Here is a 27,647-nt window from a genome sequence, read left to right as displayed (position 1 = left end):
TAAGCTTAAGCTTTTCATCATCCAAATAGCTCCCATTGCTAGCTCTAATTTGTTCTTTTCTCATTTCTTCTCCACTCCTCTGCGGGGCTAGGAAGTACACTTCTTTCTGTTTCTAGTCTCTATCTCTTGAATTATTACCTGTGTCCTACTTCTTTGTTTTTGGTTTTGTTGTGTTTTGTTTTGTTTTGTTTTGTTTTGGCCAGTCCTGGGCTTTGGACTCAGGGCCTGAGCACTGTCCCTGGCTTGTTTTTGCTCAAGACTAGCATTCTGCCACTTGAGCCACAGCGCCACTTCTGTCCATTTTCTGTATATGTGGTGCTGGGGAATTGAACCTAGGACCTCCTGTATACGAGGCGAGCACTCTTGCCACTAGGCCATATCCCCAGCCCTGTGTCCTACTTCTTAAGCTTTATATAAGCAACATAAAGACAAATATGAAAGCCAGGCACCAACGGCTCACACCTATCCTCTAGCTACTCAGGAGGCTGAGATATGAGGATCATGGTTCAGTCAGCCTGGGCAGGACAATCAGTGAGACTTTTATGTCCAATTAAGTACCAAAAAAAGCAGTAAGTGGAGCTGTGGCTCAAGTGGTAGAGCACCAGCCTTGAACAAGAAAGCTAAAGGATGCCCTTTGAAGCCAGCCAGAGCAGGAGAGTCCAGGAGCTTCTTATCTCTGATAAAATACTCAGAAAAAAGCTGGAAGTGGTGCTGTGGCTCAAGTGGCAGAGCACTAGCCTGTGCACAAAGAGGCTCAAAGACACTGCCCAGGATCTGAGTTCAAGCCCCAGGACCAGCAAAAAAGAAAGCCAGGGGATAGTGCCCAGGTCCTGAGTTTAATTCCCAGGACTGGCACTGTGTGTTTGTGTGTGTGTGGTCTATGTATATATGATATATATGTATATATATATGCTAAAGGAACAAGAACAATGCTACAGTGTCATAAAGGCAATAGGGTTTGTCAGTAGTGCTTTGTCCAGGAGCCTGAATGCTTTCCAAAGGTGGAGGATTCTGTCCCCATTATCAGCATTCTGGGTTGGGACCTGTGTCTCATTTCCAGGCAGAGAAGAAGAAACAGGTCCAGACAGGGTGTAAGTGACTCCAGGTCTGAGCTCGTTATCCGTGCTGAGATTTGCGCTTAGATCTGTGTGATTCAGGAGGTCAGGTTCTCATCACAGGCACAGCCTGGAGTGAGTCATGGTCAGAACCAGGCTGTCTGGTGCCAACGTGGCCTTTGTTTACTCCTTAGCCACCATCCCTGTCTAGGCCCAGGCAGGGATGACTCACTCTGGAAAGCAGGAGAGTGGCTGTGGCTCTGGATCCGCCTAGGGTACCATTTCACCATCACGATCCCTGTCATCATTAGCTGTGTATTAAGCAGACTGGAAGCTAATGTGTGCTGTGCCCTGCAATAAACAGCCCTGCCCTTGGGCATTTGTATACTCTCGAACCTTCAGCCCAGTGGCAGTGGCTACTCAGGAAGATGAGATCTGAGCTTTATTATTCAAAGCCAGCTCAGGCAAGAACATCTGTGAGACACATCTCTCCAATAAAGTACTCAGAAAAAGCTAGAAGTGTCAAAAGAAGCTTAGGTACAGTGCGTAGACCCCCGAGTTCAAACCCCAGGACTAGGAATAGGGCCTAGTGGCAAGAGTGCTTGCCTCGTATACATGAAGCCCTGGGTTCGATTCCTCAGCACCACATATACAGAAAACAGCCGGAAGTGGTGCTGTGGGTCAAGTGGCAGAGTGCTAGCATTGAGCAGAAAGAAGTCAGGGACAGTGCTCAGGCTCTGAGTTCAAGGCCAAGGTCTGGCCAAAAAAAAAAAAGAAGTTCAACTAAACTTTTATGAAGCAAGGAATTGGAATTTGGAACCTTTGTCTGGCTTGCTCACAAGTAAGCTAGAGGCATCCATGAGTCTTAAGTCAGATCAGGAAGGATATTTCTATGAAGTAAACTATTTCAGAACCTAAGAAGGGATGAGTATGGCTCTGGTCCTGTTCTATCTACACTGTCAGTTCATCACCCGATAAACAAATACAAGAATTTGGTGATACTGGGTCACGGACTGGCACTGGAACACATGAGCCACACCTTTACTTCTAGCTTTTTGCTGGTTAAATAGAAGAGTCTTGGGGCTGGGAACATGACTTAGCAGTGGAGTGCTTGCCTAGCATGCATGAAGCCCTGGGTTCGATTCCTTAGCATCACATACACAGAAAAAGCGGGGAGAGGTACTTTGTGACTCAAGTGGTAGAGTGCTAGCCTTGAGCAAAATGAAGCCAGGGACAGTGCTCAGGCCCTGAATTGAAGCCCTGGGACGGGCAAATAAAATAATAATAATAATAATAATAATAATAATAATAATAATAATAATAATAGAAATCTTTTGGGCTTGTTCAGGTTGGCTTTGAATCTGTATCTACAGGAGCCACAGACGCCCAGAATTGGCTCATTTTCCTTTTGTATGGTTTACCTTTTGCCTTACGGTTTTGTGGAAGTTCATCACTATTTGGGGGGAAGACATGGACAAAAGGTTTGAAAGATTCTGAATTGATGACTGACTTTTGTTGTGTTTTATTTGTTTGGTTTGTTTTTTTGTCAGTCGTGGGGCTTGAGCTCTGGGCCTGGGTGCTGTCCCTGAGCTCTTCAGCTCAAGGCTGGGGCTCTACCACTTGACCCACAGCGCCACTTCCGGCTTTCTGATGGTTAAGTGGAGATCAGAGTCTCACGGACTTTCCTGCCTGGGCTGGCTTTGAACCGCGATCCTCAGATATCAGCCTCCCGAGTAGCTAGGATTTCAGGCGTGAGCCACCGGCGCCTGGCGTAAAACCTATTTAGTTCAGCCTAGCGCCGGTGGCTGACGCCTGTCATCCTCGCTCAGGAGGCTGAGACCTGAAGGCCGAGGTTCGAAGCCGGCCCGGGCACTAACTAACCACCCAAAGGGCCGTAAGCAGCGTGTGGTTTAAGTGGTAGGGCGCTCGCCTTGAGCAAAGGCGCTCCGGGGCAGCTCTCTGGCTCAAGTCTTATGAGAGCCTCCCACCTCCCCCAAAGGGCTAACTCCGGTTAGTCTCGAGGATCGGTTCACAGCAAAGTAAAATCCGCGGCGGGAGCCCGCGTCGCGGTGTTCTCGCGAGAGTGCAGCAGGTCACATGATAGTCCAAGATGGCGACGCCCAGCGAGGTGGAGGAAGAGGCCGCGGTTTACCTGGTCGTGACGGGCATCCCCTCCGCGTTACGATCGGCTCAACTACGGAGCTACTTTAGCCAGTTCCGAGAACAGCGCGGCGGGGGCTTCCTCTGTTTCCACTACCGGCATCGGCCCGAGGGGGCCCCTGCCCAGGCCTCTGCCTCGGGCCTCCCTGCCAGCGACCCTGCCGCCGAGAGCCCGGTCCTCGCCGGGACTGCGGCCGCCGGTGCGCGCGCGGCCTCCGCGCGGAACGCGGCCCGTGGCCAGGCCCGCACCTGCTGCTGCGTCATCTCCGTACGGGGCCTGGCCCTGGCCCAGAAGCTCGTTCGCATGTACTCAGGCCGCCGGTGGCTGGACTCTCAGGGGACGTGGCTTCCCGGACGCTGTCACATCCACAGACTTAGGCTACCCACGGAGGCATCAGGTATGAGGAATAAAGACAATGGGCTGGCCTAACCAAGGGCCCCGGAACAGCGGCACTCTTCCTGAAGAGAGTCAGGCTTCTGCTTATGACTTTGCAAGCTTCCATCATTTGTGGACAGAGTTTCAGGTTCAGTTAGTACTTCCACTTATGGAGGGAGACCTAGTCAGATGATCTTTCATTATCCAATTTACTTGAACCCTTGTGAGACCCTTTGCTCTGAGGACACGATTAGGGTTTCTACCAACCTAAAATGAACATCAGAGAGACCAGCGCTCTAAAGAAAGAGTATTTAGGAGGAAAAAAAAAAAGAATTGCAGTTACCTTGGGGATACATGTGTCATGGTGGACCATAGAAGAAACCTGAGTGCATGCAGGGGGGTAAAGTAAGGCAAGAACTTTAAGAGACAAAATGAGGAAGTTTACATAAGTTGTTTGGAGACAATTGTCCTTGACCACAAGGATCAATAACAAGAGTGGCATCAGGTCAAGGTTGAGCAGGCAGCTGCTGGGCAAGCCAACTCATAAAAGTATTTTTTGTAGAAGGTTGTGGTGGCGTTTATGCAAGCTTGTGGTTTGGAGCAGTCTTGGGGATAATGGTTTTTGGGTTTGTTGTTGTGCGCACGTGGTGCGCGCGCGCGTATACACACGTATCAGGGCTTGAACTCTGGGATGCTCTTTGCCTTTCTACCTCACTGCTGGTGCTGTATCTGCAACCAGGCATTTTTCTGGTTCATTAGAGATAAAGAGTCTCACAGACTTCTGTCCATGCTGACTGCAAACTGCAGTCCTCAGATTTCTGATTCCCGAGTAGCTAGGATTCCAGGTGTGTGACAGTAGTACCCCACTATGATATAATGTCTTTTATCGGGCAGAAATACAACTTTCTGGTTGTATTTGGCATAAGTGACTATTTAGATTCTGACTACTTCCCTATAACTGTCTATTTTTCTCTTTTGTACTTTTTTCTATGTTCCCCCCTCCCAGACAATTTATCTTTTCTAGATTGCTCCCACTGTGAAATCAGTTTGATGGGGGAAACAAGAAGCATAGTATAGAGCCCTCCAATGTATTCATTCAACAAACATTTCTATTGCTAGACCTAGTGTGACACTAGCTCATATGCAGAGAACAGTCGTACACAATCAGTGCTTAGAATCCACACAGAGAGACAGATTTGGAAAAGGTAATTGTCAGAGATATCATTCTGATTGTTAATTAACGGTCATTAAGTAACAATTAGTAAGCACTGTACATACTTACTAGACAGTTTTCTAAGCCTTTCATTTACTTGTTTGTGTGTGTGCACACACAGATGCACATGTATACGGTCCTAGGACTTTAACCCAGGGCCTGGGCACTCGCTATCCCTGATCTTTTTGCTCAAGGCTAGTACTCCATCACTTGAACTATAATTCTACTTCTGGCTTTTTCCTGGTTAGAGATAAGAGTCCGAGGGACTTAACCTGCTCTGGTCAGATCTCAGCCTCTTGAATAGCTAGGATTACAGGCATGAACACCAGCGGTGAGCTAGCTCACTTTTTTTTATGTACTTGTTTGTTTGTTTTGTTTATTAATTGAACACAAAAATTTTTTGCAAGGTGTTGTGCAAACAAGGTACAGTTACATAGTAGGGCAGTGTGTACATTTCTTGTGATATCTTACGTCCTGTTTTTCTTTTCAAAAAATAAAGTTATTTAAAACAGCACAGTCAGGGCTGGGGATATGGCCTAGTGGCAAGAGTGCTTGCCTCCTATACATGAGGTCCTGGGTTCAATTCCCCAGCACCACATATACAGAAAATGGCCAGAGGGGGCGCTGTGGCTCAAGTGGCAGAGTGCTATGCTAGCCTTGAGCAAAAAGAAGCCAGGGACAGTGCTCAGGCCCTGAGTCCAAGCCCCAGGACTGGTAAAAAAAACAAAAAACAAACAAACAAAAAAACACAGTCATAGAGGCAAGAAGATTGCCTTGGCTTCAGTATCATGAGAGCTTCTCTCAAAAAAAGAAAAAAAAAAAAAAAAAAAAAGGCTGTGTGCTGGAGGCTGAGATAGGAAAATCGAGGTTCCAAGCTAGCCTGGGCAGGAAAGTCCTTGAGATACCTTATCTCCTGCTAACCACCAAAAAGCCAGAAGTGGAGGTGTGGCTCGAATGGGACAGTACCAACCTTGAGTGGAAAAGCTAAAGGACCTCACCCAGGCCCTGAGTTCAAGCCCTAGTACTGACACATACATACAACAGGAGCCATATGAAGAAGAAATCTTTTGTGTGCTCAGTCACAGTGGTGAGCCAATGGCACATAATTGCCAGGTAGTGCTGTCAGGAAGAGAAGAAAGGACTCTGGAGAAGTTATAAGGGGAACAGCATTAGGACAACAGACTTAAACTACCACTGATTTCTGGCTCAAAGTGTTATTTGAAGCTTCTGGTTTTCAAAATCCATTCTTCTCTCTCCTTCCCAAGGTTTGGGAAGTTCCTTTCCCTTTAAAACTAGGAAGCAGTTGCAGAGTCGAAAAGCTGAGAACGAAGCCTTCTCTCTCTCTGACCTGAGACAACTCCCAGAGCTAAACCCACCAGTGCTGATGCCCAATGGGAATGTGGGGACTCCCTTGCGGGTCTTTTTAGAGTTGATTCGGGCCTGCCGCCTACCACCACGAATTATCACCCAGCTGCAGCTCCAGTTCCCCAAGACAGGCTCTTCCCGGCGATATGGCAATGTGCCCTTCAAGTATGAGGAATCTGAGACTGTGGAGCAGGAAGAGCATGTGTACACAGCTGAGGGTGAGGAAATACCCCAGGGTACCTGCTTGATAGATGCACCAGCTAGTGAAGAGACTATGGAAGAAGGAGACAGAGAGGAGGAAGAAGAGTCTCACTCTGATGACGTGAGTATAGTGTGCTGTCCTGGCAGCTTAAAGAGGGTACTAATATTCTCTCTGGTTGTATATTACAAGAATCCTTAATCTGGGGGCCCTCAGGAGGGGCTGCGGGGGGTGGCAGAAGGGGGAAAAGTCCAGAGTTTTTACCAAAAGATTCTGTAGTGGAGCATCTTTTCATTGCCTCGGAAAGAATGGGAGGGGGAGTATAAGAAGGGTTCTTTTTCATAAATGAAAACATAATGACCAGGAGTTGTACAGGCTGGGTGCTGATGGTGCCTGCCTAAAATCCTAACTACTCAGGAGGCTGAGATCTGAGGATCTTGGTTTGAAGCCAAACTAGGCAGACAAATCAAGAGACTCTTAATTCTAATTAAACAGCAAGAAAGCCAGAAGTAGAGATGTGGCTCAACTATAGAGCTCCTTACTTGAGTAAAAAAGCTAGTGAGAGTGCAAGGCCCTGAGGTCAAGCCCTAGTTCCAACACACACACACAGCTGTGGGCTGGGTGCCAGTGGCTCATACTTGTAATCCTAGCTACTTAAAATGCTGAGATCTGAGGATTGTGGTGTCTAGGCAAGAAAGTCTGTAAGATTCTTTTTTTTTTTCCTTTTTAATTTATTGTCATGGTGATGTACAGAGGTGTTATAGTTACATACGTAAGGTGGTGAGTACATATCTTGTCAAACTTGTTACCCCTTCCCAAGTTTTCTCCCACTTTCCCTCCCTCCTCAGTCCCTTTCCACCATAAGATTTTTACCTCTAATTAACTACCAAAAAGCTGGAAGAGCTCTGGTTCAAGTGGTGGAGCACTAGCCTTGAGCAAAAAAGCTTAGGGATTGTACGTAGGCTCTGAGTTCAAGCCCTAGGATTGGCAGAGAGAGAGAGAGAGAGAGAGACAGTAATTTGTTTAAGATCATCTAAGAAAGTAGAGGCATGGAACCAAGCTCCTGACTGCTTCTCTAACACATTTTCATCCTGTGCCTGGGAGTAGTGTCCTCCGAATTCCAGGCTTGATTCAGTGGATTGAACACCAGCCTACGCTCTTTTTGTTTTTTGTTTTGTTTTTTGCCAGTCCTGGGGCTTGAACTCAGGGTCCGGACATTGTCCCTGGCTTCTTTTTTTTTTTTTTGGCCAGTCCTGGGGCTTGGTCTTAGGGCCTGAGCACTGTCCCTGGCTTCCTTTTTGCTCAAGGCTAGCACTCTGCCACTTGAGCCACAGCACCTCTTCTGGCCGTTTTCTAGATATGTGGTGCTGGAGAATCGAACCCAGGGCTTCATGTATACGAGGCAAGCTCTCTTGCCACTAGGCCATATTCCCAGCCCCACTTCTGGCCTTTTCTATATATGTGGTGCTGAGGAATCGAACCCAGGGCTTCATGCGTACGAGGCAAGCACTCTAACACTAGGCCACAGATGTGGTTTTGCATCCATAAAATCAAGGAAGGTCGAAGCTAAGCCCTGGCTGTAATCGTAGCTAATTAGGAAGCTGAGAACTGAGGATCTCAGTTGAAAACCAGCCTGGGCAGGAAAGTTTGTAAGACTTTTTTTTTTTTTTTTGCCAGTCCTGAGTCTTGAACTCAGGGCCTGGCCGCTGTCCTTGAGCTCTTTTTGCTCAAGGCTAGCACTCTACCACTTGAGCCACAGCACCACTTCTGGCTTTTTCTTTGTATGTGGTACTTAGGAATCAAACCCAGAGCTTCACGCATGCTAGGCAAGCTCTCTACACTAGGCCAAGCTCCTAGCCCCTGTAAGACTCTTATCTCTACTTCCAGAAACCTGGAAGTGGAGCTGTGGCTCAAAGTAGTAGAGTGGTAGCCTTAAGTAAAAACAGCTCAGGGACAGTGCCCAGACCTGACAAAAAAATTTAAAAAGGAAGGATGAGGAAGATTTAACCAAGTAGAAAAGCAAAGGACGTGTTGGAGGAAGCACACATTTCATGCAGGGAAACTACCCAAGTCAAAAGCAGAGCTAAGAGCGAGTCAGCCTTGGAGGTGGGGGTGGGGGAGAAGCAGGTGTTCAGAAGTGTGAAGGGATGTGTTGGTTAAGGTTCTCAGGTCTGCATATGCACTGTTTCTAGAGAAACCTGAAGGCAGGAGTTGAGAGCCCTCTCTCGCGTCCCCCTGTGCCTCTGAGCCTTGAGGTCAGGAAGCTAGATAAACAGGTCCTTTCCCCACTTCTCCCAGGATGACGACCGGGGTGAGGAGTGGGAGCGGCACGAGGCTCTGCATGATGACGTGACCAGGCAGGAGCGGACCACCGAACGGCTCTTTGAAGAGGAGATTGAGCTTAAGTGGGAGAAAGGAGGCTCTGGCCTGGTCTTCTACACCGATGCCCAGTTCTGGCAAGAGGAAGAAGGAGGTAAGGCTCTGGCTCTTTTACTGTAACAAATACCTGAGATAAGTGAACTTCTAAAGAGAAGAAGTTTAGACCAAGCCAGTAATCCCAGCACTTGGGAGGTGGAGGCAGGACGAATTTTAGTTTTAAGACCAGCCTGCTACAAAAGGAGACTCTTTTTTTTTTTTTTTTGCCAGTCCTGGGGCTTGGACTCAGGGCCTGAGCACTGTCCCTGGCTTCTTTTTGCTCAAGGCTAGCACTCTGCCACTTGAGCCACAGCGCCACTTCTGGCCATTTTCTGCATATGTGGTGCTGGGGAATTGAACCCAGGGCCTCATGTATACGAGGCAAGTACTCTTGCCACTAGGCCATATCCCCAGCCCCAAAAGGAGACTCTTATGTCTCAAGAAAAACAAAGAAAAGAAAAAGGAAGCCAGATGCCAGTGGCTCACAACTGTAATCCTAGCTATTCAATTGACAAGTCTGAGGATCGTGGTTTGAAGTCAATCTAGCAGAAAAGTCCATGAGACTCTTATCTCCAATTAACCACCAAAAAGCCAGAAGTGAAGCTGTGGCTCAAGTGGTAGAGTGCCAGCATTGAGTGAAAATGCTAATGGAAATTACCCAGAAGTTCAAGCCCAAGGACTGGCAAGGAAGGAAGGAAAAACAGGGGGTTGCTATGAGTGTAACTCAAGTGGTAGGCCTCTTGCCTAGCAAGCTAATAAGAGACCCTGAGTTCAGTCCCTACTCCTTAATTGCTTCCCAAAAGCCTTTGTCCACAAGCACTTACTTGCTCAAGACCTGGTGAAAGTGGCAGAGCACTTGCTTAGCATCTGTAAAACTCTGAGTTCATTCCCAGCTCCGGGGGGGGCGGGGGGGCGGAGGGACAAAGAAAAGAGAGAGAGAAAAGGTTAAGAAATTTCAGCGGGGCTGGGGATATGGCCTAGTGGCAAGAGTGCTTGCCTCATATACATGAGGCCCTGGGTTTAATTCCCCAGCACCACATATACAGAAAATGGCCAGAAGTAGCGCTGTGGCTCAAGTGGCAGAGTGCTAGCCTTGAGCAAAAAGAAGCCAGGGACAGTGCTCAGGCCCTGAGTCCAAGGCCCAGGACTGGCCAAAAAAAAAAAAAAGAAATTTCAGGGACTCAGAATATGGCCTAGTGGCAAGAGAGCTTGCCTTGTGAAGCCCTGGGTTCGATTCTTCAGCACCACATATATAGAAAACGACCAGAAGTGGAGCTGTGGCTCAGGTGGCAGAGTGCTAGCCTTGAGCAAAAAGAAGGCAGGGACAGTGCTCAGGTCCTGAGTTCAAGGGTCAGGACTGGCAAAAAGAAAAAAAATTCAGCCCATAGTCAGCCCAGTTTTGTTGTTTTTGGTGAACTGTAATCTTCAGATCTCAGGATAACAATTGTGAGCCACCACTGCCCACTGGCCCAGTTGTTTTGGGGCTTGTGGTGAGGTAGCACATTGTGGTAGAAGCTCTTGGCACAGTAAGCCAGTTTACCTTATGGATAGGAAACGAACAGCGAGGAAAAGACCAAAGTCCTACAGACCCTCTTAAGGGCACATCCCCAATAAACTAAAGCCTCCCACTAGGCCCACTTCATTTCTCTCACCTCTCAGTAGTGCCACGCTGGGACTAAGCCCTTAACATTTGGGAGTCTGGGGGCTGTTTTAAGGTACAAATTATAGTGGGCTGCCACCCAGGTCAGGTCAGCGCTGATCCCTATTGCATTATCTCTGGGTTCTCTGCTCTCCTCGATTTTTTCCCTGGCAATGAGTCCAAATAGAAATCTAGGAAAGCTGGGAGCCGGTAGTTCATGTCTGTAATCCTAGCTATTCAGGAGGCTGAGATCTGGAGGACCATTGTTTGAAACCAGCCCAAGCAGGGAAGTCCAAGAGACTCCTATCTCCAGCAAAAGCCAAGCTGAATGCATGGCTGTAGTGGTCGAATACCAGCAAAGCAAGTAAGCTGAGAAGTTTGAGGCCTTGAGTTCAAATCCTAGTACCACCAGAAAAAGTCAATAAATAAAGCTAGGGAAGGCTTGCCTTTATTGCATATGAGACACCAGTGATCCTACTAAGTAATGAGGAATCAGTGAGATGGACAGGAAGACATATCTGCACTCTAATTACAAATAATCCTAGAGGAGAGCACTTGAAAATATAGACCAAAACACCAGGTTCTACAAATTGTGCCTAATTCTATGCTTCACTCTCAACAGACCTTTGAGTCCATAACCCACTCTGCTATATGTTTATATCCTGCAGACTTTGATGAGCAGACAGCTGATGACTGGGATGTGGATATGAGCGTGTACTACGACAGAGGTACTGGACAGGGTGGAGCTGGTGTACTGCCCTATTAGGACACTTTGCCAGACAGGCTTATCAGAGGCCAAGATTGGACCAGTTCCTTTGGGTGGCCCTCTGTACAGATGAGTGTTAAGACCCCCCAGAAATGCCAAAATCTTCCAAAAGTCATGTCGCTTAAATAGTGTGGCATTTGCTTACAACCTACACATGTGTTCTTGTGCACTTTAGATCACCTCTCTTGAAGAAAAATCATCTCTAGATGTCTTACTGTACCTAAAATAATGGAAATACTATTGTAAGGAGAGTACAAGAAGTCCATCCCAATTCAGTACAGATGAACTTTTCTTCTGAATATTTTCAATCTATGGCTGGTTAAATCCATAGCTACAGAACTTACAGATACAGAGGGCCAACTATACTCATGGTCTTGTTTACTTCATTTAGTGTGGGTTGTAGGCAGCGCCTTTGTCCTTTCTTGGTGAGAAAGGTCATACGGGGACAGTCCTGAGGAGGCTCAGATTTGATGGGCAGGCTCTTTCTGGTCAGAACTTAGTTCTAGAGAGAAAAACAACCTAGGGTTGTTGAAAGATCTAGATTGTAAATTTGATGTTTTAATCTATTGGCTCTGACTTTTCTGTATCACAAGCTCCTGGTGTATAGATGGGCAGGGTTTATAGATCCTGTTGGTGAGCTCTCAGTCTGATGAGAGAGATAACAGGAACTATGAAGTGAATCAGTCAATCTTGCGAAGGAATTCTAGAACCCTGGTCCTTCCCTTTCTGCTGAGAAGGTACTGTTGCTAACCACCGTGAGCACCTTATCCCACCTCAATCAGGAGCAAGGCAGTGATGGAAATCGGACCATGAAACTAGTTTGGGGGCACCAGGGGACCTGTTACTCTCGCCAGCAACAAATGCCCAAGGTCCCATTAACAAGGTCTTTATTGATTATCAGACAGGAAAGTAGGTGCAGAAAGTAAGGTAGCAATCTCTTTGAAGTTACAGGTGCCAGCTTGGGAAACAATCCTAGTGACTTCCTTATCTTAGGAAGCAGAGGCAAGCAGCAAAACAACCACAATTTGCATAGGCCTTTACCTAACTCCAAGGTCCAAGGAAGTTTGGATTCTGATTAGTTCACGTTTAGGGGGGGAGTCTTGGGTCCCTGTAATTCTAGGATTGATTAATCTTTCTCAAGCCCCTCCTAGATTTCTGAGAATCAGAAAATAGCATTCCATTTCTGTTTATCAGACCTCATGGCTCAGCATTTACAGGTTCCCACAAGGTACCTTTCTACAAACTGGATTTCTGGTCCCTCAGATGGTGGAGACAAGGATGCTCGAGACTCTGTGCAAATGCGTTTAGAACAGAGACTTCGTGATGGTCAGGAAGATGGGTCTTTGGTCAGAGGCCAGGTGGGCACCTTTGAGCGCTACACCAAGGTGAGTGAGCACCGTGCCCAGCCTGTGGGTTTTCCTTCTTTACCACCATTCTTCCTCCTCCCATCCCCACTACCTCTGCCAGGGTCTCTCTGTGTAACCCAGACTGACTTTGAACTAGCAGTCCTTCTGCCTTTGCCTCCTTAGTGCTGAGATTGCAGGTGTATACCACTACACCCAGCTTGAACCCCGTTTTTGAATCTTGTTCTTTTCCTCTGCAGGGCATCGGCCGGAAGGTGATGGAGCGCCAAGGCTGGGCTGAGGGTCAGGGCCTGGGTAGCACATGTTCCGGGGTGCCTGAGGCTCTGGATGGTGATGGCCAGCACCCTAGATGCAAGCGTGGACTCGGGTGGGTATGCTGGGGCACAAGCTAACCTTTAAGCTGTATCCTGGCTTTCCTCTGCCCATTGGTTTTGGAATGGGTACTCCTAGGGGATGAACTTCAAAGCGAAATTAGGAGGAAAATATGGATCTGGCACTAACTATTCCAAACTCTTAAGTCCTAACAGGATCTCTCAAGAGAGTCATTCTCTGTCCTCAGTCTGAGTTTGAACTTGCTCACCGTCAAAGAGAATGTAGGGATGGAAGGACCATTCTGAGGTCCTTGTTTGTGGCAGATTGTGAATGCACATATCCAGATTTAAAGCTCTGTGTCTAGGGGTGGCTCTCTGGTAGGTGCTGGCCTAACATATAGAAAGGTTCAATCTCAGCATCTCATGCAAAACAAAACAAAACCCCACATTTCTGCATTTTAGGACAAACTGGATAGGTAGTAGTTATTTCTCTGTCCCTTCCCAACCTCTTTACCCCTGTTTCCTCTCATTGAAAGCTCTTTTTAAATCCAGGTACCATGGAGAGAAGCTCCAACCATTTGGGCAACTGAAGAGGCCCCGTGGAACTGGCTTGGGACTCATTTCCACCGTCTATGATGAGCCGCTACCCCAGGACCAGGAGGAGTCGCTGCTGCGCCGCCAGCCACCCACTAGCATGAAGTTTCGGACAAACATGGCCTTTGTGAGGGGTTCCAGTTGTGCCTCGGACGCCCCCTCCGAGCCTGAGTGAGGGTTGAGAGCCTCCTTGGATAGGATCACTGGCAGCTGAAGGGTGGGGCCCTCTACCTGGGCCTTCACTTCCACCAGAGCACAAAGGATTCCGGGAGCAGCAATCGGTGCCACTGGTCCTTGGTGCTCAGTGCTCTACCTCAAGGACATTAAAAAAAGCAAAAACACCCCTCAAACGTTGTCTCTCCTCTTGGAGATAAGGGTTTAATGGCTGCTCCTTGGTCTCCTAATCCTAGACTGTGGGGGCTTTTCCCAGAGCCTGCGAAAGACCTTCTTGCAGGCCAGAAGAGTCAGGAAAGCCAGAAAAGGGGAAGGACAGGAGAGGAGAGCTGGCCTGCATCCTCCACCAGTTCTTCCATCGCCTCTCCCCTCCCGGCTGGAGACGGATAAGGCGAGTCCTCGGCTGACCCTGGCCTGCTACGGTACGGAGCGCGAGAATAAAGAATGTCCGCGACTCGCGTTCGCCTCTCGTGTTCCGAGAGAAGGCCGGAGAATGCGGGGAGGCCCCGCCGGCTCGCGGAGTCACACACGTGGGAAGGCGCGGCGCGGCGGGCCCGCCCCCAGCGATACGTCACCGCCGTGGAGGCGGGACTTCCTCTCCAGGGCCGCTTCCGCCGCCGCCCGGAAGTCGGCAGCGGGTCTCATTGGTGCTGAGCGGTTGTGGGCAGCCGTCCTCCTCAGGGAACCCCAGGACGCCTGGGCAGCTCCCGGCGAGGCACAAGACGAGGGCCCGCCGCCTGCCACCTGCCGCGTGGGTTTGGACGCGGCAGCCTGCTCTGTTTTCCCGCCGGGCCCCGTTCCTCCATGGCGGTTGCTGCTCCGGCCACTGCCTTCGGGCAGGCAGTGATCGGTCCGCCGGGCTCGGGTAAGACCACGTACTGCTTGGGCATGAGCGAGTTCCTGCGTGCGCTGGGCCGGCGCGTGGCGGTGGTGAACCTGGACCCGGCCAACGAGGGGCTGCCGTACGAGTGCGCCGTGGACGTGGGCGAGCTGGTGGCCCTGGGGGACGTGATGGACGCGCTGCGCCTGGGACCCAACGGCGGCCTGCTGTACTGCATGGAGTATCTGGAAGCTAACCTGGACTGGTTGCGCGCCAAGCTCGAACCTCTCCGCGGCCACTACTTGCTCTTCGACTGCCCAGGCCAGGTGGAACTCTGCACGCACCACAGCGCCCTGCGCAACATCTTCTCCCAGATGGCTCAGTGGGACCTCAGGGTGCGTCTTGGGTCGGGGCAGGCCCATTTTACAGAGGGAGCAACTGAGACCGGAAGGAGAACAGATGCCACGCCCCCGTGTCACACTGGGCAGTGGGGGTTCATTGATTTGGAATAAATTGAGGTCGGTCGAATTTTATCTCTGCTGACTCATTAGGTGATTTGCTTAAAACACCTCTCAGCCTCAGTTTTTCCATTTGTAAAATGGACACTAGTGCCTGTCAGAATCTTTGGAAATATGGGATTATGTAGAAAGTGTTTCAGTGGCAGCTTTTTAACTTGATGGGCAAAAGCAAATGAAAGAATGGAGGTAGCCAGGGCATGATGGTACACACCTGTAATCCCATCATTCAGGAAGCTGAGGCAAGAAAATTATAAATTGGAAGCCAACCTGAGCTACATATCAAGACCCTATCCCCAAATAAAAGAATGGAGAGAGATGAAGCAGTGGAAGCAGAATTTGAACCTGTTGCTCACTGGGAGGCTCTGCCCAAGGTGTCTTATTAAAAAAAAGTTTCCCATGTCTCCTAGAAGAAAGACAGGATCACAGCTATTAGGACAAAACAAGAGGACAGAACAAAGCAAGCAGACATGACTGGGGAAGGGTTACACTCAGTCCTGAAGCTCCCATCTTATGAGGGAGACAGAGTCCCAGATGTTTCCTGCCTCTCCCAACCCAAGTCACCTTTGCCCTGTCTTTTCCCCTCCCAGCTGACAGCTGTCCACCTTGTGGATTCTCACTACTGCACAGACCCAGCCAAGTTCATTTCAGTACTGTGCACCTCCCTGGCCACCATGCTGCATGTGGAACTGCCACATGTCAACCTCCTCTCCAAGATGGACCTCATTGAACACTATGGGAAGCTGGGTAAGAGCTTGAATTTCAGACTTGAAGGAGCAGGGAAGCACCTGGGCTGGAGGGAAGCTCAGATCCCAGCTGAAGCTGCCTCTGGGACAATGCATGGCCATAGTAGGCCCTGCCTGTTGCCCTCTGACTTTGTGCCAGATACTATTGCAGAATTCTGAGAAGAGAGCTACAGGTGGTCCTGAAGCAATTAAAACAAGGGATAGGAGCTTGGTGCTAGTGGCTCATACCTGTATATCCTAGCTATTCCAGAGGCTAAGATCTGGGGATTTAGCTTTGAAACCAGCCCAAGCAGCAAACTGTGCAACTCTTATCTCCAGTTAACTAGCAAAAAGCCAACAGTGGAGATGTGGCTCAAGTGGGTGAAAAAGCTAAGGGACAATGCCCAGGCCCCAGTACCGGCACCAAAATAAGATGATAGGACAGTGAGGGGCTGGGAATGTGACTTAGTGGCAGAGTGCTTGCCTGGCATGCATGAAGCCCTAGGTTTGATTCCTCAGGACCACATAAACAAAAAAAGCTGGAAGTGGCTCCAGGGGTAGAGTGCTAGCCTTGAGCAAAAGAGGCTCAGGGACAGCACTGAGGCCCTGAGTTCAAGGCCCAGGACTGGCAAAAAAAAAAAAAAAAAAAAGATGAGTGGCTTGGAGTAAGTGGAGTGAACCATGGTGAGTTAGTGCTGAGAGGCACGGCACCTGGACTGGCCTTGAGTGGTGAGGTGGTGCAACTGAGGGATGGCTACTCTTGGGTCCTAGGAGGGCAGAAAGCTTTGTTTTTTAGCTATTTTTAAAAACACCACTGCTCAGGTGGCTTAAACAGTGTTTATTTCTCACAATTCTGTGGTGATTGGGAAGTCTGGTGAGGGCCTGCTCTGGGCTTACTGAGAACCAACCAGTCTCCTGCCAGGCACTACTAGCCACTGAGATCTGAAGATCGCAGTTCAAAGCCAGCCCACGCAGGAAAGTCTGTGAGACTTATCTCCAATTAACCACCACAAAACCAGAAGTCAAGTGGGTCAAGTGGTAGAGCACTAGCCTTGAGCTGAAGAGCCCAGGAACAGCGCCCAGGTTCAGAGTTCAAGCCCCATGACCGACGGGGGGGAAAAAAAAGAAAGCCAGGTCCTTACAGTATCCTTTATGTTCGCCTTACTAAATTGGTGCTCTGCTGTGCTAGAGACATTGGTTCCTTGAATAGAATCTCAGCCATAAAGAATTCTAAAGAACAGCTCAACTGACCAGTGTCTGAGCTGCGAGGGAGGTTGTTGGGCAAGTAAACATGGCCTTGGCCGGTGGTAAGGGTGGAGAGCATCCGCTAGCTACAAGCCAGGACATGGAGGGCCATCAGCCCTTTAGAGGACCCTCCTCGGCCCCGTGCTTGAGATTTCTGGGCAGTAGACAGTTAGGGAGGTCTGCTTCCCTTCCCAGTCCTTACAGTAGCCCCATGGAGTAGAGGCCTTCACAGCTGACTAGCGAGTGGCAGTCAGCAGCTGAAGCCCAAGGACATTCTTTTTTTTTTTTTTTTTTGGCCAGTCCTGGGCCTTGGACTCAGGGCCTGAGCACTGTCCCTGGCTTCTTCCCGCTCAAGGCTAGCACTCTGCCACTTGAGCCACAGTGCCGCTTCTGGCCGTTTTCTGTATATGTGGTGCTGGGGAATCGAACCTAGGGCCTCGTGTATCCGAGGCAGGCACTCTTGCCACTAGGCTATATCCCCAGCCCCCCAAGGACATTCTTAATGATGGATTTCACTGTAGCAGCCAATATTTGAATGAATAAAGACAAAGGAAAAGAAGAAAATGCCAACCTAGTCTTTGGGTCTTCTCTTCGGTGGTGGACAGAAGGTAGGGCCTCGTTGTCACGTGCTGTTCCACAACATTATAGCCAAACCCACAGATGATCACTCTTTCTTCTTGGTGCTTGAGCCCAGGGCCTGGTGAACACTAGCCACACAGTCTACCGGTAAGCTAGACCCACAGCCTCTCCAGTGCTCAGTTCCTCCTTAGTCCTCAGCCTGACGCCAGCTGTTTCTTTCCTAGCCTTCAACCTTGACTACTACACAGAAGTCTTGGACCTTTCCTACCTGCTTGACCACCTGGCTTCTGACCCTTTCTTCAGTCACTACCGTCAGCTCAACGAGAAACTGGTGCAGCTCATCGAAGACTACAGCTTGGTCTCTTTTATCCCTCTCAACATCCAGGTATTGAAAACTGTAAGGTCTCTTTCCTGCACTCGCCAGGGGCATTGAACAACTTGAGGCCTAAAACAATGGTCTTTATCCTGGGTATGTTTTGGGGTCCCCTGCTTTTACTTTTTATTAATTTATTTATTTTTTGGTTAGTCATAGGGCTTGAACTCTGGGCCTGGATGCCGTCCCTGAGCTCTTCGCTCAAGGCTCTACCACTTGAACCACAGCACCATTTCTGGTTTTCTGGTGGTTAATTGGAGATAAGAGTCTCACAGACTTTCCTGCCCTGGCTGGCTTTGAACTGTGATCCTCAGATCTCAGCCTCTTGAAGTAGCTAGGGTTACGGGTGTTCGCCATCAGCACCCAGCCTCAGTATACATTCTTACTGCACTTACTGAGGTTTTCTTTGCTGGGCATTGTGCTAGGACCATACATGTATTATTTTGACCTGTCTGTCATGTATTCAGTGGCTGTTATTACTGTATGTGGATGAGAAAGTAACACATTTAACTTATAGACTATCTTAATGTAGGACTGACTCCTTGACCTTAAGTGGTAGGTGGTTGAGTAGAGGACAGATAAGTTGCTGGGCCTGCCTGCCTGCCCACCCACCCTTCCTTCCCTCCCTTCCTTGCTTTCTTTTGGTGCCTTAACTGGGTCTCAAACTCTTGGGCTTGGCACTGTCCCTGAGTGCTTCAGCTCAAGGCTAGAGCTCTACAACTTGAGCCACAGTACCACTTCTGGTTTTCTGGTGGTTAATTGGAGATGAGAGTCTTACAGACTTTCCTGCCCAGTCTGGCTTTGAGCTGCGATCCTCAGATCTCAGCTTCCTGAGTAGCTAGGATTACAGGCATGAGCCACTGGCACCTGGCCTGGGAGTTTATTTCTAAGAGGAGCAGGGATACTGTTGATAATGAGAATACAGCCAGGAGACCGAGTTGCACAGAGCAGCTGGTCTGTTCTAATCTGGTAGGCTGGTGGTCAGGAATGGTTGCCTTTAGTCAGGCCCATGGGAACATAGAACAATTCCAGGCAAAGGAAGTTGCACATACAGCTGTGTCAGCAGGTGAAATAGGAAGGGTATATTTGGCGAGTATAGCAGTTTGGTATAACTAAGTTCTGTTTTGCATATAGAATTGTTTCTCATCTCTTCTCAGGACAAAGACAGCATCCAGAGAGTCCTGCAGGCTGTGGACAAAGCCAATGGCTACTGTTTCGGAGTCCAGGAGCAGCGAAGCCTGGAGGCCATGATGTCGGCTGCAATGGGCGCTGACTTCCATTTCTCCTCGTATCCTTACTCTCAGCACTATTCACTTCTTGGCCACAGCCAAGATGATGAGACATGGGGCTCAGAAATGGTCACAGAAAGGCAGGTGCTGGTGGTTCGTGCCTTTAATCCTAGCTACTCAAGAGGCTGAGATCTGGAGGATTGAAGTTCAAAGCCAGCCTAGAAAGAAAAGCCCAAAAGACTCCCATTTCTAGTTCTCAAAAAGCCAGGCTAGGGATGTAGTTCAGGTGGTAGAGCAAGCCCGTTGATCAAGAGCAAGAGGTCCTAAGTCTAAATCCTAACACTGGCCAAAAAAAAAAAGAAGAAAAAAAGCCACAAGAGGTGCAGTTACCACTGTGATGGCTGATTTCATTCTGACCAGTGGTCTCCCTGGTGCCTTTAATATGCGGGAAGAAGGCTGCAGGGTTGGCTACATGTCCAACCCTGGATTGGGTAATCCCAACACGGGATTACCATCAGCAGGGATAGAGCTGACAGGTGTTGACTGGAGGAGCAACTAATACAAAGGCCTAGAAATGGAAGGGCATCTGGTCATTGGGAGGAGCCTAAGGGCTCCGTCTGCCTGGTGTGTTGTGTGTGAGGGAGATGCCAGAGTGCAGCGGAGGTCGCCAGGACTGGCAGTGGAAGGCTCGAATGCCCGTCCGGAGAGTGTGGCAGTTCAGAGGTGCTGTTGCTGCTGAGTGGTAGAGTGCTTGCCTGGCATGCTTCATATGCTGGCTTCCCTACCCAGCCCTGCAAAAAAGAAAATGAGTGGACTTGAGCTCCGCGTGGGCAGTGTTCACCCAGCACTGACACAGTGTCTCCCGATAAGATGCACCTTTGAGTTGTTGTTTTTTTTTTGTTGTTGTTGTTGTTGTTGTTTTGCCAGTCCTGGGGCTTGGACTCAGGGCCTGAGCACTGTCTCTGGCTTCTCTTTGCTCAAGGCTAGCACTCTGCCACTTGAGTCACAGCGCCACTTCTGGCCATTTTATGTATATGTGGTGCTGGGGAATTGAACCCAGGGCCTCATGTATATGAGGCAAGCACTCTTGCCACTAGGCCATATCCCCAGCCCCTAAAATCAAATACACATTTTTTTTTTTTTTTTGCCAGTCCTGGTCCTTGGACTCAGGGCCTGTCCCTGGCTTCTTCTGCTCAAGGCTAGCACTCTGCCACTTGAGCCACAGGGCCACTTCTGGCCATTTTCTATATATGTGGTGCTGGGGAATCAAACCCAGGGCTTCATGTGTATGAGGCAAGCTCTCTTGCCACTAGGCCATATTCCCAGCCTGGGTTTTTTTAAAATCAGCTGTAGGGCTTGAACTCAGGGCCTGGGTGCTGTCCCTGAACTCTTTTGCTCAAGGCCTGTCACTTTAAGCTACAGCACCACTTCCAGTTAGTTTTCTGGTTGTTAATTGGAGTCTTAGAGAAGCTGGCTCACGCCTGTAATCCTAGCTATCCGAGAGGCTGAGATCTGAGGATTGAGGTTTGAAGCTGGCCCAGGCAGAAAAGTCCCCATGAGAGTCTTATCTCCAATTAGTCTAGCCTTAAGCAGAAAAGCTCAGGGACAGCACCCAGGCACTGAGTTCAAGCCCTGTGACTTACAGAGGAGAAAAAAATAGAAAAAAAAAAATGGATAGAGACTGAAAAGTATTAAGGATACAGACTCCAGTACTTGGTGACCAAATGGTTATGGCATAGATGTTTGTCTAGAGAGGGATGGGTGGTGGTGCTGTTTATTTGTATCAGGAAGAAGAAAAAGGTAGCAGAGCCGAGCACTGGTGTCTCACTCCTGTAATTCTAGCTACTCAGGGGACTGAGATCTGACGCTCATGATACAAAGCCAGCCTTATCTCCAGTTAACCACCAGAAAACTGGAAGTGGGATTGTGGCTCAAAGTGGTAGAGTGCTAGCCTTGAGTGAAATGAGTGTGGGAGCTGCGCTCAGGCCCCAAGTTCAAGACCTACAGCCAGCAAAAAAAAGAAAAGAAAGGAGGGGACAGATGTATCACTAAAGGGGCTAGGAGCTGGCAGGTGAGCATTGAGGGAGCCGCCAGACCTCCGGAGCTGTGCGGGATGCCACTGGACCTTTGTAGCTGCGTTAGTGCCCCTCAGGGTCACAGGCCATGTGTGAGGCAGGAAAGGAAGCCCAGGTGTAGGCTGACCATCTCAGATTTGCCATCTCTGCAGGTGATAGAGATAGCTCCTTGGGCATGGAGGAAAACAGTGCCAGCCAACACCTACTGATCTGTCAGGCATTTAACATGTAGGAAACAAAGCTCTCAAGCTGTAATGGCAGTGGAGCATGTGCTTCCTGATGGGATGTTGCAGTGTCTTTTCAGTTGTGAGTGTGTGTTTTCTCTGTTCCATATTCTTGATGCCCTGTGGCCTAAGCCGAAGTTTGTTGTTTTCTTTGAAACTCCAGAAGTTCTTTACTGACAGGAGACGTGGGGCATTTCATAGTTGTCTCATTTCATCCACATGAATTTTTACAGAGGAGAAAAATGAAGGCTGGGAATATGGCCAAATGGCAAGAGTGCTCGCCTTGTGTACATGAAGCCCTGGGTTCGATTCCTCAGCACTACATATATAAAAAAAAAACGGCCAGAAGTAGTGCTGTGGCTCAAGTGGCAGAGTGCTAGCCTTGAGCAAAAAGAAGCCAGAGACAGTGCTCAGGCCCTGAGTCAAAGGCCCAGGACTGGCAAAAAAACAAACCCCAAAACAAAAAAAAAGAAAAAGTGATGAAATCAGGGCTTGAACTCTCCTGTCTAGCCCCAGAGTCCATGATGTAACACAAAGCTGGGGGGCTTGTGCTCCAGTCTGGTCATCAGCACCGTGGGGGAGAAGCACCTATGGGGGCAGTCAGGGTGGGGTGCTGGGGGCTTCTCAGGGCCACCTGTCCATAGACCGGAGGAAAGAGAAGAACGGGCCAGACATGGTTGACGAGGGTGGGCATCTGTAGAGGTCCCGCAGTAGCCAAGCCAGTCCTGTGCCATCAACCTTAACACACCCTCCTGTAGCACACTGGGCATCCAGGAGAAGTACTTGGGGTCTTCAGACCAGTCCGTGGAGCAGGAAACCATGCAGCTATAGCAACAAAGACGCCCTGGAGAGCAGCGGACAGACACGGCAGGCCATGGAGCCTAAAGCAAGGCGTCTCCACCAGAGTGCAGAGGCGGCAAAGGGACAGTCAGCTCTACCCAGCACTTCTGGACAGAAAGCTAGACAAGGCAAAGAGTGGCGCACCCACCACAGTGGTGCCTTGACGTCTAGGTGCTGCCCTCAGGAAGTGCTGCCGGATGTTGAAGGCTGGTTCAACTTGGGCTGTGTTGGAATGCTTATTTAAGAGTTTATTTCCTACTCCCTCACTCCCCTCCCATCCTGAGGTTTGAACTCTGGGCCTGCGCGCTGTTTCATGAGCTTTTTCACTCAAGGCTAGTTCTCTTCCACAGCTCTACTATTGGCTTTTTGTGGTTAATTGGAGATAAGAGTCTTAAGGACCTTCCTGCCCAGGCTGGTTTCAAACCTGATCTACAGGTCTCAGCCTCCTGGGTAGCCAGGATTATATACAGGAGACACTAGTACCTGGCTATTTTCTACATCTTGTGGCTTCTTCAACTCTCTGGGTCCAGGGGCTTGGGGAAGAAGAAGGGAATGTCACCTTCCTTGTGGGGAGACTTGTTTCGTCGTTCAGGTGATGTTTTCTGAGCATGGCAGTTGGCATGCTGGGACTTTGACACTCCGGCCCTGTGCTTTTGTTCACTGCAGTATTCCTGTGACGGGCTTCATGCGTGGAGGAGGCCTTCACCAGTGACACTTCCCTAGCTCCACCCTATTGTTTCGTTTTCATTGTATTTCAGGTGTTAACTAGTCAGAGTTTAAAAGGAAATTTGGACAAGGATGTCACTCAGTACCAGCACTGCCAGCCAGCAGACGTGCTAATTCAGTCCCCAGCACTGCCACAGATAAAAGAGATATTAAAAGTTCACTTTAAAATTGAATAGTGTGTGCAGAGTGAGTTGTTTAAAGAAAATATTCCGGGGGCTGGGAATATGGCCTAGTGGCTAGAGTGCTTGCCTCGTATACATGAAGCCCTGGGTTCGATTCCTCAGTACCACATATATAGAAAACGGCCAGAAGTGGCGCTGTGGCTCAAGTGGTAGAGTGCTAGCCTTAAGCAAAAAGAAGCCAGGGATAGTGCCCTGAGTTCAAGGACCAGGACTGGCCAAAAAAGAAAGAAAAAAGAAAATATTCTGTGTATAATAGGGTAATTGCTCTGATAATGTGCTAAAGTTACAGCGATTTGAGCTAGGATACTCATTTGCTTTCCTTGCTGTTTCTGCTGCTAGTGGGATGTCGTTCATATGTTCAACCAGTAGGTGGCACCATGGACCTGGGTTTGGTTGGGTTGAGTAGAGGGACTGCTGACCTAGAGGTTAGGATGGGCCTGCGCCTGCGCACACAAATTCATGAAAAGGGGATTACCACCAAGCCATTGCCTGCTTCGCTGAAGAAGACAGATGGATTTGAATTTAGTCAGCCTAGCTCGCAGCCAGCCAGCTTTGCTGACTGACTTGTGAATGTTCCTTCTTGGGCATGCTTACTGTGAAGAGTTACAGCACTTAGCCCACAGAATTTGCAGTTGGTCAAGAGAAAGAGTCTGGCATCTGTAAGTGATGAATGACTCCTGGACCATAAATCAAGGGAAAGGGCTGGAGCATGGTTCAAATAATAAAATGCCTAACAAACGCTAACACTGACATAGATTTAAAAAAGAAATCTAAAGTTTCCTATTTAAAACCAGATGACTGGTCTTAGCGTCACAATTTGGACAGCCATATGGGAGGCAAAAGTGAGGGGCCGTGAGGGGCCCACTGTGGCTGGGACAGTGTAAAGGCAGCCAGCCTCCGCTCCCACGCCTGGCACTAGAGGGGATAATGACTGGGTGCAGTCTCCCGGCTTCTTTTATCTGAGCAGTTCAAAGTGCCTCACCCCTATTAATAATCTGCATAGTAGGTGGGGTACCAACCAACACAGCAAGCCAGGGAAACTGAGGCCAGGAGGCACAGCCTGCGGCTGGCTGTGAGTCACTTGGGCCTAGAGCCTGGGCGGCTGGACAAACCCCTCATGAGGGCTCGGGGTGGGCGTGTTCTACGTTAGTACCCACAGCTGTGGTTGTGGTTTTGATGCTTAGCCATCACAGAAGCCTTAGTTCTCACCCAAACGAACCACGTGTGCACGCTGGAAGACTATTTCTAACTTTATGGCCTCATAGCCAAACACCTCGGCATTCATCCTTTGAAGTCATGCAGTGCGGTTGGATAGAAATTCAAAAGTGTTTTTAGGCCTTGGCGCGACAGCCTGGTTCTTTGCTTCTCAGTAAAAACAGTTTCTGGCAGCACAAGGATTTGTATTCCCTATATACCCTCAGGTGAAGGGGCACTGGGGTGGGGGGGGTGGAAGGGATGGGTTCTAAGTGTGGCACCTTCCATGTGAAATGTGCAGGTGAGAGAAGAGCATGATAATCAACACATCTTCTATTCAAGCATATAAATATATTGTGCATCCTTTAAGTCTTCTCATATATATATATGATATATATATGGGATATTTTATAAAGGTTTTGTATCTTTTCAGTTTCATTATTCCATGTATTTAAAAAAATATAAAGATGGTGGCTGGGCTTAGTGCTTGTCTGGCATGCATGAAGCCCTTGGCTCAATTCCTTAGCACCACATAGACAGAAAAGGCCAGAAGTGGCACTGTGGCACAAGTGCTAAGAGTGTTAGCCTTGAGCAAAAAGTAGCTTAGAGACAGCACCCAAGCACTGAGTTCAAGCCCCAGGGCTGGCAAAAAAAAATTTTTTTAAATAAAATAGAGATTGAATGTGCCCCTAATATTTGGTGGTTTGGTTCTATCACCTTGTTTCCTTAGCCAGATTCCCATGGTTAGTCTGTAAGTCATTACCAAGTTTTTGGTATCATAATAGCACTGTGATTAACATCTGTGTACCCAAATATTTGAGTCTGATTTTTAACCTATGATAAAGTCCTAGACATTCTGAGTTGTAGACTCATATGACTGCAATGCTTTCCTCAAGTACCACTTTGCATGTCACTGATAATGTCATTCCTGGTCATCCCTGCTAGGCAGTGACGTTCGGATCTCTGCATTTCCTGACTGAATTAGAGGATGCCAAACACATGGAAGATGGGCCATAGCTCACTGGAAGGGCTCTTAGCCTGACCAAGATGCTTAAGAGAGAGGGTGAGGTCGTAAAGCCCACAGTGCAAGATACACACCCAGTCTCTCTGAATAAGCTCCCCCACAGCTGGCTTCAGATAGGGAGTCCAATTCCATGAGGGGCTCCAGGAAGTAAGGAGAGGTAGATTGTAGAGATTTTTTGACTTTCTCAAGAAGTTGGAGCAGGAGATGAAGTAGCTTCAGACACATTTCAGCACAATGGCCCATACAGTCCTCCCTCGGCTTTCCTTTTCTCTCCCTCTCTCTCTTTTTTTTTTTGTGTCGGTCGTGGGGCTTGAACTCTGGGCCTGGGCGGGCGCCGTCCCTGAGCTCTTCAGCTCAAGGCTAGTGCTCTACCACTTGAGCCACAGTGCCACTTCCAGTTTTCTGGTGGTTAATTGGAGATAAGCGTCTCACTGACTCCTGCCTGGGCTGGCTTTGAACGGCGATTCTCAGATCTCAGCCTCCTGAGTAGCTAGGATTATAGGCATGAGCTACCGGCGCCTGGCTCTTTTTCTGTTAACCCTGGGTTTTGAGCCCCTACCCAGCATGGTGTGGACTGCCATACCCTCTTCTTGTCCTGCTTAGAAGGATGAACCCTAGGTTAGCATGTACCTTCTTGACCTACCATGGATGGGGGAAGCTATATGCTTCACTTCCAACCCGCAGTGCTGCATTTCCTGCTGAGAGCAAACCAGTCCATAGCTCCAGAAGCCCAGGGGTCCATGTAGACTAAGATGGGCTCGGCTGAGGATTTGAGAGCCCACTGAGTGGAATAAAGATAAGCACTGCTTCAAATGCTCTGGATAAGACTGCCCAGTAAGGTGTGTCCTCATTCTAGAACTCTGGAAGAAGAGGGAGATAAGAGGTTCCTTTAAAACCATCCCAAATAAGGCTAGAGATGTGGTTCAGGTGCTTGCCTAGCAAGCAGGAGGCCTTGAGTTTAATCCCCAGTACTGGGGAAAAAAGACAAACAGAAGAGACAGAAGGGAGGGAAGAGAGGAAGGGAAGGATGGAGGGGGAAGGGAGGAAGGAAACCGTCCATCACCCATCACACAAGTTCTCAGGGCTGGGAATATGGCCAGGGCTGGGAAAAGACCAGAAGTGGCACTGTGGCTCAACTGGTAGAGTGCTAGCCTTGAGAAAAAAGAAGCCAGGAACAGTGCTCGGGCCCTGAGTTCAAGCCCCAGGACTGGCAAAAAAAAAAAAAAAAGTTATCTGTGGAGTATGGACTTGAAATGATGGAAATGGTACATACATGTAAAAGAGGACTGAGTAGCAGAGGATCATTGGAGAGGAGAAACGAAGTGATGTAGGGTGAGGATATATTGGAAGGAGATTATGTATGTATGTATGTATGTATGTATGTATATTGGTATATATATTGGCACAATAAAACTTACCAAATCCAATTTGAAAAAAAGAGGAGGGAGAGGAAGAGTGGGAACCTGGCAGAGTGATATTGTTCCAAGTGTCCTATGGGTATGTGTGGAAGTATTAGAAACTCCCTTGTGTTACAAATGTATGCTAACTGGCTGGGCACCAGGGGCTCCTATAATCCTACCTACTCAGGAGGCTGAGATCCGAGGGTCATGGTTTGAAGCCAGCCCAGGCAGGAAAAGTCCTTGAGATTATCTCCAATTAACCACCAAAAAGTGGGGAGTGGGGCTGGGAATATGGCCTAGTGGCAAGAGTGCTTGCCTCGTATACATGAAGCCCTGGGTTTGATTCCCCAGCACCACATATATAGAAAATGGCTAGAAGTGGCTCTGTGGCTCAAGTGGCAGAGTGCTAGCCTTGAGCAAAAAGGAGCCAGGGACAGTGCTCAGGCCCTGAGTCCAAGCCCCAGGACTGGCCAAAAAGAAAAGAAAAAAAAAAAAGTGGGGAGTGAAGCTGCTGTTCAAGTGGCAGAGTGCTAACCTCCAGTGCAAAAGTTCAGGGACAGCCCTGAGTTCAAGCTGCAGGACTGGCACAAAAACCAGAACAAAAAGGTATGTTAAATCAAAATAAATACCCAAAACATTCCAAGCAAAGCAGCTCTACAGCAGTGTGTTTCCCTCTGAGTTTGCCTTAAAGAAATGTCCCCCAATGCTTCCTTTCAGATCAAATTGTCAACCACCAAATCTAACTTCTTCCAGTATGTCAGTCCTAGAGCAGCCACATTGCTTGGTGGAGTGAAAGAAACAGCAAGGAAGGAAGACTGGGACATGAGTAAGATTCTCCCCAATTTTGTAAGTCATACCAGGGGTC

The 27,647-nt window shown here is 48.7% G+C and overlaps 2 protein-coding genes across 2 annotated transcripts; both read left to right on the top strand.

Moving 5' to 3' along the window:
- Positions 1-3,165: 3,165 nt before the first annotated feature.
- Positions 3,166-14,088, top strand: Gpatch3 (G-patch domain containing 3). Its single transcript, XM_048350600.1, has 7 exons — positions 3,166-3,613; positions 6,070-6,491; positions 8,667-8,841; positions 11,091-11,150; positions 12,452-12,573; positions 12,792-12,919; positions 13,416-14,088. Exons 1-7 carry the CDS (start codon positions 3,166-3,168, stop codon positions 13,630-13,632), a joined length of 1,572 nt encoding a protein of 523 aa, XP_048206557.1. The 3' UTR covers positions 13,633-14,088.
- A 79-nt stretch (positions 14,089-14,167) lies between these two features.
- Gpn2 (GPN-loop GTPase 2) lies at positions 14,168-22,495 on the top strand. Its single transcript, XM_048350601.1, has 5 exons — positions 14,168-14,846; positions 15,557-15,713; positions 17,740-17,900; positions 19,046-19,176; positions 22,175-22,495. The coding sequence occupies exons 1-5, from the start codon at positions 14,436-14,438 to the stop codon at positions 22,245-22,247; spliced, it is 933 nt and encodes a 310-aa protein (XP_048206558.1). The 5' UTR covers positions 14,168-14,435; the 3' UTR covers positions 22,248-22,495.
- Positions 22,496-27,647: the final 5,152 nt, after the last annotated feature.

The sequence above is a fragment of the Perognathus longimembris genome, chromosome 7 (assembly GCF_023159225.1).
Source record: "Perognathus longimembris pacificus isolate PPM17 chromosome 7, ASM2315922v1, whole genome shotgun sequence".
In the NCBI taxonomy this organism is placed as follows: Eukaryota; Metazoa; Chordata; class Mammalia; order Rodentia; family Heteromyidae; genus Perognathus; species Perognathus longimembris.
This window is presented reverse-complemented; position numbering and strand designations above follow the sequence as displayed.